At 38.3% G+C, this 13,689-nt stretch overlaps 2 protein-coding genes, 1 long non-coding RNA gene and 1 pseudogene across 4 annotated transcripts; 2 read left to right on the top strand and 2 right to left on the bottom strand.

Moving 5' to 3' along the window:
* Positions 1-2,150: 2,150 nt before the first annotated feature.
* Positions 2,151-6,203, top strand: LOC105951416 (uncharacterized). The gene is made up of 4 exons (XM_088822041.1): positions 2,151-3,191; positions 3,290-3,505; positions 3,576-5,582; positions 5,679-6,203. The coding sequence occupies exons 1-4, from the start codon at positions 2,267-2,269 to the stop codon at positions 6,029-6,031; spliced, it is 3,501 nt and encodes a 1,166-aa protein (XP_088678167.1). The 5' UTR covers positions 2,151-2,266; the 3' UTR covers positions 6,032-6,203.
* Positions 6,204-6,352: 149 nt separating this feature from the next.
* LOC148768652 (uncharacterized) lies at positions 6,353-7,077 on the bottom strand. The gene is made up of 3 exons (XR_016033196.1): positions 6,883-7,077; positions 6,697-6,786; positions 6,353-6,592 (listed from the first exon to the last, which is right to left on the bottom strand). It is a non-coding gene; the product is annotated as an uncharacterized LOC148768652 (long non-coding RNA).
* Positions 7,078-9,328: 2,251 nt separating this feature from the next.
* On the top strand, positions 9,329-13,659 carry LOC105951419 (CBL-interacting serine/threonine-protein kinase 12 pseudogene; annotated as a pseudogene). The gene is made up of 2 exons (XR_016033192.1): positions 9,329-10,884; positions 12,114-13,659. The product of XR_016033192.1 is annotated as a CBL-interacting serine/threonine-protein kinase 12 pseudogene (transcript).
* LOC105951420 (CBL-interacting protein kinase 5) lies at positions 11,809-13,469 on the bottom strand. The gene is made up of 2 exons (XM_012974847.2): positions 12,073-13,469; positions 11,809-11,878 (listed from the first exon to the last, which is right to left on the bottom strand). Exon 1 carries the CDS (start codon positions 13,467-13,469, stop codon positions 12,090-12,092), a length of 1,380 nt encoding a protein of 459 aa, XP_012830301.1. The 3' UTR covers positions 11,809-11,878; positions 12,073-12,089.
* Positions 13,660-13,689: the final 30 nt, after the last annotated feature.

The following is a 13,689-nucleotide window of genomic DNA, read 5'->3' as shown; positions in this document are numbered from 1 at the left end:
TCCAACTTTTTTGTCTTCCAAATAAATCCACCCCATTCAAACTTATTTGCAAATAAGGAAAATCCTTTTATATATACCAAAATTACCCATAATTCATTGAAACCCAATTCAACTTCAATTTCATGATTTACACCCCAATTTAGCCCAATTTCATCAATTAACCAATTTTAACCCTAATTTCAATTTTGACCCCAATTTTAACCCTAATTCTTATCAATACCACCGATTATGCTCTAACTTCCTTAATATTACACATTGACCCCGGATTTTTACAAATATATCACATTAACCCTCAAAACTTTTTTTTTTTTCTGAAAATAATTTTTTTTCTGAAATATTTTTTTTCCGGCCAGATTCCGGCGTTGACCGCCGGTCTCCGGCGTTGACTTTTTTTTTTTTTTTTCTTAAAAAAAATATTTTAATTAATTTTACTGTCTTGGCTGCTAAATTACTGTCTCCAGCAGTTATTTAACTGTCGGAGACAATAATTTAACTGTTAATTGACTTTTTTATTCTTAAAAAAAATATTTTTAATTAATATTACTGTATTCGTTGCTAAATTACTCTCTCCAGCAGTTATTTAACTGTCGGAGACAGTAATTTAACTGTTAATTGACTTTTTTATTCTTAAAAAAAATATTTTTAATTAATATTACTGTATTCGTTGTTAAATTATTGTCTCCAACAGTTATTTAACTGTCGGAGACAGTAATTTAACTGTTAATTGACTTTTTTATTCTTAAAAAAAATACTTTTAATTAATATTACTGTATTCGTTGCTAAATTACTGTCTCCAGCAGTTATTTAACTGTCGGAGACAGTAATTTAACTGTTAATTGACTTTTTTATTCTTAAAAAAAATATTTTTAATTAATATTACTGTATTCGTTGCTAAATTACTGTCTCCAGCAGTTATTTAACTGTCGGAGACAGTAATTTAACTGTTAATTGACTTTCTTTTTTTTTTTTAATTTTTTTCCTTAAAAAAAGTTTATTTTAATTAATATTACTGTCTTGGATGTTAAATTACTGTTTCCAACAGTAATTTAATTGTCTTAGACAATAATATTAATAATATTACTGTTCGGAAAAATAATATTCATAATATTACTGTCCCAAACAGTAATATTACTGTCCCAAACAGTAATATTACTGTCTGAGACAGTAATTTAGTAGTCAAGACAGTAATATTAATTAAAATATTTTTTTCTAAGAAAAAACAATTCAAAAAAAAAAAAAAAAAAAAAAGTCAACGCCGGAGACCGGCGGTCAACGGTGGTTGACCGGCCGGAAAAAAAATTCAGGAAAAAAAAATTCAAAAAAAAAAAAAAAAAAAAAAAAGAAAAGTCAACGCCGGAGACCGGCGGTCTCCGGCGGTCAACGCCGGAATCTGGCCGGAAAAAAAACATTTCAGAAAAAAAATTATTTTCTGAAAAAAAAAAATTTTGGGGGTTAATGTGATATATTTGTTTAAATCCGGAGTCAATGTGTAATATTAAGGAAGTTAGATCATATTGGGTGGAATAGATAAGAATTATATTATTGAGGGTATTTTAGACTAAAGACATGGGGATGGGCTTAATTGAGAGACTGTTATTTTTGTGGACCAAAATGCATTTAAGTCCCATGTGATGGGTCTTTTTGCCATTGTTTTTAACATTGTTTGGGGGCCGTGCAAATAACTCAGTGAAATTACCCCCTATGTTTATTTTTAGACAACACAGTACTCTTTTTTTTTTTGATCCAAAAAAAAAAAAAAAAAAAAAAAACACGGTACTCACTCAGCCCATTTTCATCTCCTCGTTGACAGGTCGTGAAAAGTGAAAAACACTCCGGTGGGTTTTTGCAATTTTCAAAGACTTTGAAATTAGTAGATAGGTACACGTGCGTTGCACATCGATATTAAAAATCATACCCGCGATTGACACCAAAAAAAAAATTAATAAATAAAACATTAAAGGACAAAATTTGCCAGTGTATGAATTAGCACAAGTCTTTGTTGGCTGCTGCCTCAATTGTTGAAGTTTGTGGAAAAGCAGACACATCAATGAAGACTTTGAAACTATCATGTTTCACTCTGTCATAACTATCTCAGTTTGTATTATTTTCTTTATAATAAGATTTTGGAGACAAATGACGTCAAGTGTGCTATCAGTTATAAATTCAACAAAATTCTAGATCATAACTCTCTCTCTCTCTCTCTCTCTCTCTCTCTCTCTCTATACATATATATTTAAAAATATCACCATAATATATTTTTGCAGCCATGGAGAAAACTTGCTATCACATTCTTGCATGTACAGTCATACTCCTCCAAATAATTATGTCATCATATTGCCTAATAGCAGCAGCCGTAAAAGATTCAACCACCGATAAATCTGCACTTCTTGCCCTAAAATCTCACATCACTTTGGATCCCGATAACATACTTGCCAAAAATTGGACCAATTCAAGCTCTGTCTGCAGCTGGATTGGCGTCACTTGCGGTTTGCGCCACAATCGTGTGACGGCACTCGCTATTTCACGCATGAATCTCTCTGGCATAATTCCACCGCAACTAGGAAACCTTTCCTTCCTCGTTTCACTCGATCTTAGTTACAACCTTTTCGGTGGTGTTCTGCCTCAACAGTTGTCTTTCTTACACAGACTGAAGTCTATTTCTCTCGTAGCAAACAGCTTCAGTGGAGAGATTCCACCGTGGTTGGGTCTTTTAACTAAACTCGAGCATCTATCTCTACGGAATAACAGCTTTACCGGTTCCATCCCGAGTTCCCTTTCTAATCTGACAAATCTACAGCTTCTTGATTTTACTTCAAACTCTCTTCAAGGATTTATCCCACAAGATCTCGGGAGGCTTCAGAATCTGCAAGTTTTGGCCATTCAGAATAATCGTCTCTCGGGTTCTATACCGTCATCCATATTTAACATATCGACCTTGGAGATTATAGGCTTCACCGGAAACGAATTGAGTGGCAGCCTTCCAAGTGACATGTGCACTCATCTTCCACGTGTTCGCAGAATTTACCTATCTGTTAATAAGCTGAGCGGCGAAATTCCGTCGAGCCTGTCAGAATGTTCGCAGCTTCGAGAAATATCACTGTCTTCCAACTCCTTCAGTGGGCAGATACCAAAAGCACTTGGCAAGTTAAATTTTCTTCAGATTTTATATCTTGGGACTAACAATTTAAATGGTATAATATTTCTTCACTCTCTCGTTTAAAATTTTCATCTTGGAAATCAATGCCATGTATTTTTATTTTTTTTAACAATTGCTTTGCGATTTCCGTAGGTGTTATCCCACCCGAGATTGGCGATCTTTGGAATCTCGCTCGATTTGGCATTGAACGAAACCAGATTAGTGGTACAATTCCCCTCACTATCTTCAATATTTCTTCCCTCCAAGGTTTGAACCTACATCACAACCTACTGTCCGGAAACCTCCCAAAAGATATCGGGAATCTTACAAATCTCAACTACTTGTCCATCTCGGACAACAAGTTAACAGGTATATAGACTTTCAATATTATTTGTTTCTCCATAGTTGCAATGCTTATTTTTTTTTTAACCTTTGACAGGTGGTGTAGAACGAGAAATTGGCAAACTTTTCCAACTGGATACCTTAAATTTAGGCCATAACAACTTCACTGGTTTTATTCCATCGGAGCTCTTTAACATATCAAATCTTCGAATTCTTGGTTTGACATCTAATAGTTTGTCAGGCAGTCTTCCAACTAATTTGGATCACGGGTTACCCGCTCTTGAAGAACTTTACCTCGGAGGAAATGACCTCAGCGGAGCAATACCCGATTCAATCACCAACATCTCGAAACTCAGAATTCTCGCACTAAGTGATAACAACTTCGCTGGTTTTGTACCTCATTTTCTCGGTAACCTAAGAAACCTTGAAATTCTAGGCATTAACAAAAACAATATAAGGGCCAAAACAACTTCTTCAGAATTGAGCTTCATAACTTCCTTGACTAATTGCCGATCATTAAGAATCCTCTCAATTAGTGATAATCCTCTCCAAGGCATCATTCCACCTTCCGTTGGGAATTTGTCTTCCTCGCTGCAAGGTTTATTTGCTATGAAATGTAAAATTAAGGGAATCATCCCCGCAGAAATCGGCAACTTAACCAACCTCGTGACACTTGCTCTAAACATGAACGAGTTGTCTGGTAACATTCCACCTACTCTTAGCCATTTGCACAAGTTTCAAGGATTAGATCTACATACCAACAATCTGATAGGTTCCATTCCAGAGGGTCTTTGCGATTTACGCAGCTTGGTTTATTTATCTTTAAATCAAAATAAATTTTCCGGTCGAATACCGGAATGTTTAGGGAATATCACATCCTTAAGAAATCTCTATCTTAATTCCAACATGTTGTCTTTAATCATACCATCGAGCGTGTGGCGCCTCAAAGATCTGCTGGAGCTGAACTTATCCTCAAATTCCTTGAGCGGGTTTATACCTCCGGAAATAGGTAATTTAGTGTCAGCAACCATGATCGATCTATCAATGAATCGGTTGTCAGAGTCTATTCCAAGCACGATCGGAAATTTAATATCTCTGACGAATTTTTCTTTGGCACATAATCTACTGGAAGGTTCTATTCCCGAATCCGTGGGGAGGATGATCAGTTTGGTAAGTATAGACTTGTCTTACAATAACCTATTTGGATCAATCCCAAAGTCTTTTGAAGCACTTGAACACCTTGACTACTTTAATGTCTCTTTCAATGCTCTGAGAGGAGAAATTCCCACCGGTGGTCCTTTCGTAAACTTCACTATCGAGTCTTTTAAGGGTAATGATGCATTATGCGGAATCCCAAGGTTCAATGTACCACTTTGCAACCATGACGTTTCCAAACGCAGGTCAAGGATGAAAAGGGGGCGCTTAGCTTTATTTATTCTTATTGGAGTTGTCGCATTTATATCGCTTCTCTGTTTGGTCTTCATTTTCGTTAGATACAGAAGAAAAAATAAGGCAGTCAATGAAATTGACGGGCTGGTTCCCACTGTACCTCTAGAAAGAATTTCGTATTACGAACTCCTACAAGCAACTGAACAATTCAGTGAGACGAATTTACTCGGCGTGGGGAGTTTTGGTTCTGTGTACAAAGCCGTTCTAAGAGACGGGAAAATTTTGGCTGTCAAGGTCTTCAATTCGTTATCGGAAGCTTCTTCGAAGAGCTTCGAAGTCGAATGCGAGGTACTACGAAACATCCGCCACAGAAATCTCACCAAAGTCGTGAGCAGTTGCTCTAACGAGGATTTCAAGGCACTGGTACTTGAATACATGCCAAACGGAAACCTCGACCAATGGTTATATTCGCACAACTATTGCTTGGATCTCATGGAAAGAATGAACATAATGATAGATGTTGCATGCTCTTTGGAATATCTTCACCATGGCTATTCGACTCTCGTTGTTCATTGTGATTTGAAGCCAAGCAACGTGTTGTTGGATGAAGAAATGGTTGCACATGTGAGTGATTTCGGGATATCAAAATTGATGGGCGAAGGTGAGAGCGCTGTGCACACCAACACCCTAGCAACAATGGGTTACATTGCACCTGGTTAGTTAATATTCTCACTTTCACTCATACTATTTATATATATTTTCGATTGGATATCACTTTTGATTTATTGAATTATACAATTGTTTTTTGTAGAGTATGGCTTGGAAGGGTTAGTTTCGACAAGGTGTGATGTTTATAGCTATGGAGTGATGGTGATGGAAACTTTTACGAGAAAAAGGCCGAGCGACGATATGTTTGGTGGAGATTTAACCCTAAAGAGTTGGGTTCAAAGCTCACTTAATAACGAGTCATCAAGTGAGGTTATAGATGCCAATTTATTGAATACGGAAAACGAACAAGCCTTTGAGAAAAACGTGCAATGCGTGTCATCAATACTGGAGTTGGCTTTGAAGTGTTGTGCGGAATCTTCTGGTGATAGAATAAACATGAAAGAAGCTTTTACAGAGATGCAGAAAATCAAAGGTCGATATTCCCGCAGGGATTAAACCTGAAACATAAGATTATGCACTACTGTCCTAATGCAGCTTCAACGATGTTAATTAAGGATTTATCTACAATAAACTGTGTAATAATGCAGCGAAGGTAGAATATTATGTATGTATGTTAAGCACTTGAAACTTTGTTTGTTTGGTAATATATATATTTTTTTAATTTGAATAAGTTTTTGTAATATGAGTCAGTTATAATATGATAGGATCGGAAACTCTTCTGGTTAAATTGAGGTCCGTGTTCTCTAATAAAAACGAGACTAGTCCTTCAGCCAAACCGGACAAAAACTAAGTCAAGTTTCTCAAACTTCAGGCGAATTCAGACAAGTTGCTTCATTACTCAGGATTCGAGCTAGGTTCCAACATATATACAGGACATTTAATCAAATCGAAATAAACACGCAGAAAAGGTATCATCAATCCAAAAGTGTATATATTCAGTCTAACTACGAGCAGCCGAAAAATCATCATCAACCCAAAAGTATATTATACTATGCATTGTAACTCACCTTTTCGTCGAGCTTTCGGAGTCAGTTGATTGTACTAGTGCTTCCCAACCTGGAAATCGACAGATGGAAAATTAAGACAAGAAGGAAAACACTAAAGATATCAGCAAAATATAACCATTACATAACATTACATATATGTTAGAGAAACATAACTAAGTTTGTGGTCAACAGAAAAGTCCTCATTGAAGCATTTCTACAAACAAGTGGTGTCCTTTTTGCTCAGACGAGAAATTCTATGTATATCTGCAATATAATTCATAGGGGATTAGCAAGATAATATATATATATATATATATATATATATATATATATATATATATATAGTATATAATCCCAAACCAGGTGGCAGTAAACAAGCTTGAACTTCTGTGTAAGGGCATCTCCTGTGTGTTGGGGGAGGGGGTGGGGTGGGGGAGGGCTGAGGTATTTAGTGAGTAGGGGGTGGGGCTGGGATGAGGCTGGGGTAGGGGGTTGGGGTGGCTGGGGGTTCAATTGAGCCCAGGGATAAGCCTGGGCTCTCACTCTCCACTCCTCACGTGTATTTCACGTATGGGATTTTCTTTTTTCTTTTTTTTTTCTTTTTTTTCTTTTTTTTTCTTCTCCTCTTTCCATATTAGTATTTCTTTTTTTTTCTTTAGTTTCTTTGTATATTTTCTTTATTTATTTTTATTTATTTTAATTCTTTCTTTTTTTCCTTTTTGTTTCTTTCCTTTTTCTTATTTATTTTCATTTTATTATTAATTTCTTTTATTTTACTTTAGTTTTCTCGTTTTTTTCTCTAATTCGATCTTTTTAGTTTAAAATAGTAATTTTATTGTAAATATTCAATAATGTAATACAAAAAAATTGGTCCAGAAAATAAGAAAAAAATATTATTATTATTATTATTATTATTATTATTATTATTATTATTATTATTATTATTATTATTATATGGTGAGAGTGGTGTTAGAAAAAATTGGAAGAAAGAGATTGGTCGGCTGGACGAAAAATGGGCTGGGGTCGGGGGAGGGGGAGGGGGAGCCCCTGGGGAGCCGCCCCCGATCGACAGGAGATGCCCTAAGTATTTGAGCTGATGACCGTTGGAATATTTTATTTCTCTTTATTTTTATTAGAGTAAAAAGCAGTTTGCCCCCTAAACTATGTACCGATTTGCACTTTACCCCCCAAACAAAAAAAATTTGCACGTTTTTACCTGAACTCGTCAATTCGTTACACGGTGCCCCCTAAACTCAATTTTCCGGCAATTTTAACCGGAATGTTGAAACATGTGCTTTGCACGTGAGATTTTGGGGGTAAATTCGTCCATTACTGCATCTTTAATATTAAATAGAAATAAATATTAAAAAAAAATAATAATAAAAAAAAAAAAAGGAAAAAAGGAAAAAGAAGATATTTATTGAAATGTTCAGACAGCTTTCTTCCTCACTTGGTGTTTCTTCCAAGTGGCACCGGAAACTCGTCTCCGTTTCTCCGACTTGCCGCCACAATGGCATCGCGTAATTGCAGAGTTACGTTCATCAGCATTCAAATTCAAGCCCCTTATTTTGAATTCAAAACTTTTTTAGCTAATACCCACAAATAAATCTACCCAATCTTGAAATTATAAACTCGAATTCTCCATAACACTCCAACAATATTCCAGCTAAGGTTGTTCGAACAACCTGCAAATCCAAAATTAAAAAACCCAAAAACCCAATCCATCCTGCACAAAAGAAAATCCCGAACACTAATTTAAAAAAATTCCAAAATTCTTCGAAGGGGGCGATTACGAGGGATGGGTTCATAAACGGGATCCACATTAAGAACATGGGTTCCCGGATCATTAGCACTGGATGAATCAAATGGGTCGTATGTCAAACGGATTTTACGGCAAATGGGCGGTGGGATTTTTTCCTGGGCCGCAGCAGCTCCAACGGCGAAAAATGGAGGTCTTGCATATGGATTAAAACATGGGTTGTGTTATGAAGCTGCGTGTGTGTTACTGTGTTATGAAGCTGCGTGTGTGTCTGTGATGTGTGGGCGTGGAGAGAGAGTGAGAAGAAGACTATTTTTGTTTATTTTTTGTTTTTTTTTGTTTTGTTTTTTTTTTTTTTTTTTTATTGTTTTAAAGATTAATTTATATTTAATATACAACATATAACTGCATGGACGAATATACCCCTGCGAATGTCATGTGCAAGGCACATGTTTTAACTTTCCGGACAAAATTGCCGGAAAATTGAGTTTAGGGGGCACCGTGCAACGAACTAATAAGTTCAGGTAAAAACGTGCAAATTTTTTTTGTTTGGGGTGTAAAGTGCAAATCGGTCCTTAATTTAGGGGGCAAACTGCTTTTTACTCTTTTTATTATATTAAAATATTCATACATAATAATTAACTGGGCTTGGTTTTTTATGCCGATACTAAAATGATTTGGGCCCACTTGCTGGATCAATCTATTTGGGCTCGACGAATTTTAATTTCATTTAATTGCACAAGAAATTCTGATTTTCGATTATTTGAATTTTTTATTTTCGAATTATGACCGAATAAATATCTAAAATGCCACGTTGTAGTAAAGGCTGGCAAGAAGTGATTTGTAACTCAAATTATTCGATTTTTTATTAGTAATTAATTAATGATTTGTTTTTGTAATCACCAATCATGTCGGTGTCCGGGTTTGATGATTTCTCTTTAATTTTTTTGTCTTTTTCGAAAGTACAGCTGCATATGGTAATATATTAAATTAATTATTTTTATACCTGGAAAAATATATATATGGTTCTAATTTCTCTATAATAAAATAAACAATCTTCCACTTTCTATTTAGACCTCAGAAAAAAAATCCCCAAATACGACAACGGAAACAGAGAGTATCAGCAGCTGCAACTTGTGTAATCCGACGATCCATGGCCGCCGCCGCCGCCACCTCCCCCGCCGGTTCCGACGGAGCGCGAACACCGAGGCAGAAGGAGATGAAAGGTCTTCTATTAGGCCGGTACGAAATCGGGAAACTCATCGGCCAGGGAACATTCGCGAAGGTTTACCACGCGCGGAACGTGAGCAACGGCGAAGGCGTGGCGATTAAGGTGATTGATAAGGAGAAGATCATGAAAATAGGTTTGATCGCTCACATCAAACGCGAGATCTCGATTCTGAGGAGAGTTCGTCACCCGAACATTGTTCAATTGTTCGAGGTTATGGCGACGAAATCGAAAATCTTCTTCGTGATGGAGTACGTGAAGGGCGGGGAGTTGTTCAGCAAGGTGGCGAAGGGGAGGCTCAAGGAGGAAGTCGCCAGAAAGTACTTCCAGCAATTGGTCTCCGCCGTCGCCTTCTGCCACGCGCGGGGCGTGTACCACCGCGATTTGAAGCCGGAGAATATCCTCCTCGACGAAGACGGGAATCTGAAAGTCTCCGATTTCGGATTGAGCGCTATACCCGATCAGATTAAGCAGGACGGGCTTTTCCACACTCTGTGCGGAACTCCGGCGTACGTGGCGCCGGAGGTTTTGGCTAGGAAGGGATACGATGCGGCGAAGGTCGATATTTGGAGCTGTGGTGTGATTTTATTCGTATTAATGGCGGGGTATTTGCCGTTTCACGATCAAAACGTCATGTCGATGTATAAGAAGATTCACAAAGGCGAATTCCGGTGTCCGAGGTGGTTTTCACCGGATTTGATTCGTCTTTTAACGCGTATGATTGACACGAATCCTGAAACTAGGATCACGATTCCGGAAATTATGGATACTAAATGGTTCAAAAAGGGGTTTAAGCATGTGAAATTCTACATTGAGGATGATAAATTATGCAATGTAGATTCTTGCGATACTGAAGAATTCGCTTCGTTGTTGGATCACGCATTGCTAGAGCCGGAGACTGAGATTGAGAGCAGAAGGAAGATCCCTATCCTTCCTCGGCCTGCTAGCTTGAATGCTTTCGATATAATTTCGTTCTCGCGCGGGTTTGATTTATCGGGATTGTTCGAAGAAGGATCCAATGGAGGGACGAGATTCGTTACAGCGGCACCAGTTTCGACAATCATTTCGAAATTGGAGGAAATTGCGAAAGTCGTGAGTTTTACGGTTCGGAAAAAGGATTGCCGAGTGAGCCTCGAGGGATCTAGAGATGGTGTCAAGGGGCCTTTGACAATTGCAGCTGAGATATTTGAGTTAACTCCATTGTTGAGAGTGGTTGAAGTGAAGAAGAAAGGAGGTGATAGATTCGAATACGAGGAATTTTGTAATAAGGAATTAAAGCCTGGATTGCAGAGCCTAGTTATGGGAGAAGTTGCTGATTCTTCTTACAACTTGCCTTCGGACACGAAATAGAGAGAGAGGAAAGAAGTCGAAAAGCGTACGCCATCTGGCCTTCTCTGTTTTTTTTCCCTCGTTTTTTGAAGCTTTTGTACAATGTGTTGCTTTTCGTGTTATAGTCGATTCTGTTATATCGTGTTAGGGAATAAATGCACAGTGATATTGTTTGGCTTGTTGATGAGTTGTGTACATTTGATTTTTCAGTGGTAAATAAAATAGATAAATTTGCCGCCTTCACATTAACGAATGTCGTCGAGTTCCTTACCTATTCGTCTCTATGTTTCTTTATGACACAGTGCATAACAACTTTAGTATGGAAATAAGTTGTCGGAAGATTCTGTAATTCTGGATCTCTTCCACTTAGATTTATTACAATATGTTTGGGTTTTCTCGTTAAACACGTATTCACGTGGTGATCAAATTGGAAATAATCTTAACCTGATTTAAAAGTTGTGCAATGGAAGCTACAGGCTGTAACTATGGTTGTAGTTGCTCGTTATTGATTCCTTGGTTTATCGAATTAATCAATTACGACAAGTGGAACAGCAATACGATTTAACTACACTACAACAGAAATAGGACAAGCAAGATAGACAAAATTTCTTCGAATTATTATATTAGGGGAGTTTATTTTCCATATACAGGTCGATATGATATATTCCTCATATATACGTGTATACATAATCGATATGAATATAATTACCTACTCCGTATCAATAATTCATGTCAGAAATTGCTTCCTCAGGTGGTCCTCAGGATCTTATGGTATCGTTTCATTTTTCTTACATTTAATATTCAGGACATAAGCATGTGAATTCAGGACAGTGCATTTAACTAGTCACCTTTCTGTTGCTTTCTTAATTTTAAACATATAATGCAAAACCCCACCATTCAATCTAATAATATTAGATTCAGGAGAATCGAACAGTAACAGAGGAAATGCAAAACGAAAATTCGTAACGCATTTAGGTCTGAAAGACTTATTATTAGCACTCGGGGAAATCGAAAACCACCTCCTCCTGCTTTCTGCAGCACTACAGAAAAAAGAAGCAAAAACCAACGAAGAAAACGAGTAAATTTAACACTTCAAGAAAAATACCGATCCAGAACATACTCAGCTAAGTAAAAGCTCTGTTCCTAAATAAACGTAATCTACTTCAAAGCATGCAAAAGCAATCCAAAAAGGCTAAAACAACACGAGTAGAAAAATCAATTCGAAAAGTATTACCAATTAGCTCTAAAAAACTAATCGACTCCTTCTTCTTGCAGGGGCTGCTTCTGCTGCAACTCGTCCTCGTAACTTTGCCAACTCCACACTATATCCTTGAGCGAAGGCTTCAATTCTTGATCGCAAAACTTCACGTACTCCAATGTATCGCCCGCAGTTTTCTTCACCTCCACCATATGAAACGAAGGCGTAACCTCGAAAATCTCCGCATCGATCGCCAGCTGTCCTTTCCTACCACCTCTGCTGCCTTGCATCTTCACCACCCCATCCTTCATCTTGATTTTGAAGCTCTCCGTGTCCGCCAGCTCCTCCAGCCTCGAAACCACCACATCCGGCGGCACTTGGGTGGTGAACCAGGCGTGGGCCCGCGAATTGCTCAGGTCCTTCTCGAACAATCCGGAAAGGTCGAAACCTTGGGAAAGCGATATGATATCGAAAGCGTTCATGTAGTGGGGTTTGGGCGAGACATCCTCTTTCTTCCTCGAACAAGGCTCCGAATCGGAGTCCACTATCTCGAAAATGCTCCGGGGCGAATCATCCTCCATCGCCCCGCCCGTATCAAGATCCGGATCTGGGTCGACCCGCTTGAACCCTTTTCTGAACCACGAATTCTCCATGATCCTCGAAACGGATATTCTCGCAGACGGGTTCGGATCAAGAATTCTCGATAGAAGCTTCTTGACTTCAGGTGGGAACCACTGCGGGCATCTGAATTCTCCTCTGCTAATTTTCCGATACAGTTCCATGAGATTCGAATCTTGAAAAGGAAGATAACCCGCTAAAAGCACGAATAAGATAACCCCGCACGACCAAATATCTGCCTTTTCTCCTTCGTAGCCACGTTTGTTTATAACCTCCGGCGCCACATAGGCGGGTGTCCCGCACGTGGTGTGCAAAAGACCGTCTTTACCCTTCGAATCTAAGAGGGCACTAAGCCCAAAATCAGAGACTTTTAGATTGCCATATTCGTCGAGGAGGAGATTCTCCGGCTTGAGGTCGCGGTGGTAGACTCCACGGGAGTGGCAGAAATCGACGGCGGCAATGAGCTGCTGGAAGTACTTCCGGGCGGCATCCTCCTTGAGCCGCCCTTTAGCCACCTTGTTGAAGAGCTCGCCGCCCCGAACGTACTCCATGGCGAAGTAGATCTTGGATTTGCTGGCCATGACCTCGTAGAGATGGACCACATTCGGGTGGTTGACCAGCCTCATTACAGCGATCTCGCGTTTCGTTTGGTCGATTAATCCGACGCGCACGATCTTCTCCTTGTCGATGATCTTGATGGCCACGTTCTGCCCCGTTTTGAGGTTTCTTGCATGGTAGACCTTGGCGAACGTGCCTTGTCCGAGAAGTTTTCCGATCTCGTATTTTTGCATCAGAATATTCCCTTTCTTCTCCATTTCCTCTTTCAATTTCTTCAGGTACCTCTCCTGTTTAATTTTTTTATTTTTTTTTTAGACCCCTTGGAAAGAATTGAATTGGGGAATTAGTTCTTTATCGGTGCACATCGATGCAGACATCTTTGGCACAGACAACTAATGTAAAGATCAAATCTTTTATTTATTTTTATTTTTATTTTTTTTTAAGGAATACAGGAGAGGTTATAACTTATAAGCCTTG

Source organism: Erythranthe guttata, chromosome 8, assembly GCF_056151865.1.
Source record: "Erythranthe guttata isolate IM_541 chromosome 8, IM_541, whole genome shotgun sequence".
Classification (NCBI taxonomy): domain Eukaryota; kingdom Viridiplantae; phylum Streptophyta; class Magnoliopsida; order Lamiales; family Phrymaceae; genus Erythranthe; species Erythranthe guttata.
The sequence above is the reverse complement of the archived record's forward strand: the minus strand, read 5'-3'. Positions and strand labels throughout refer to the sequence as shown.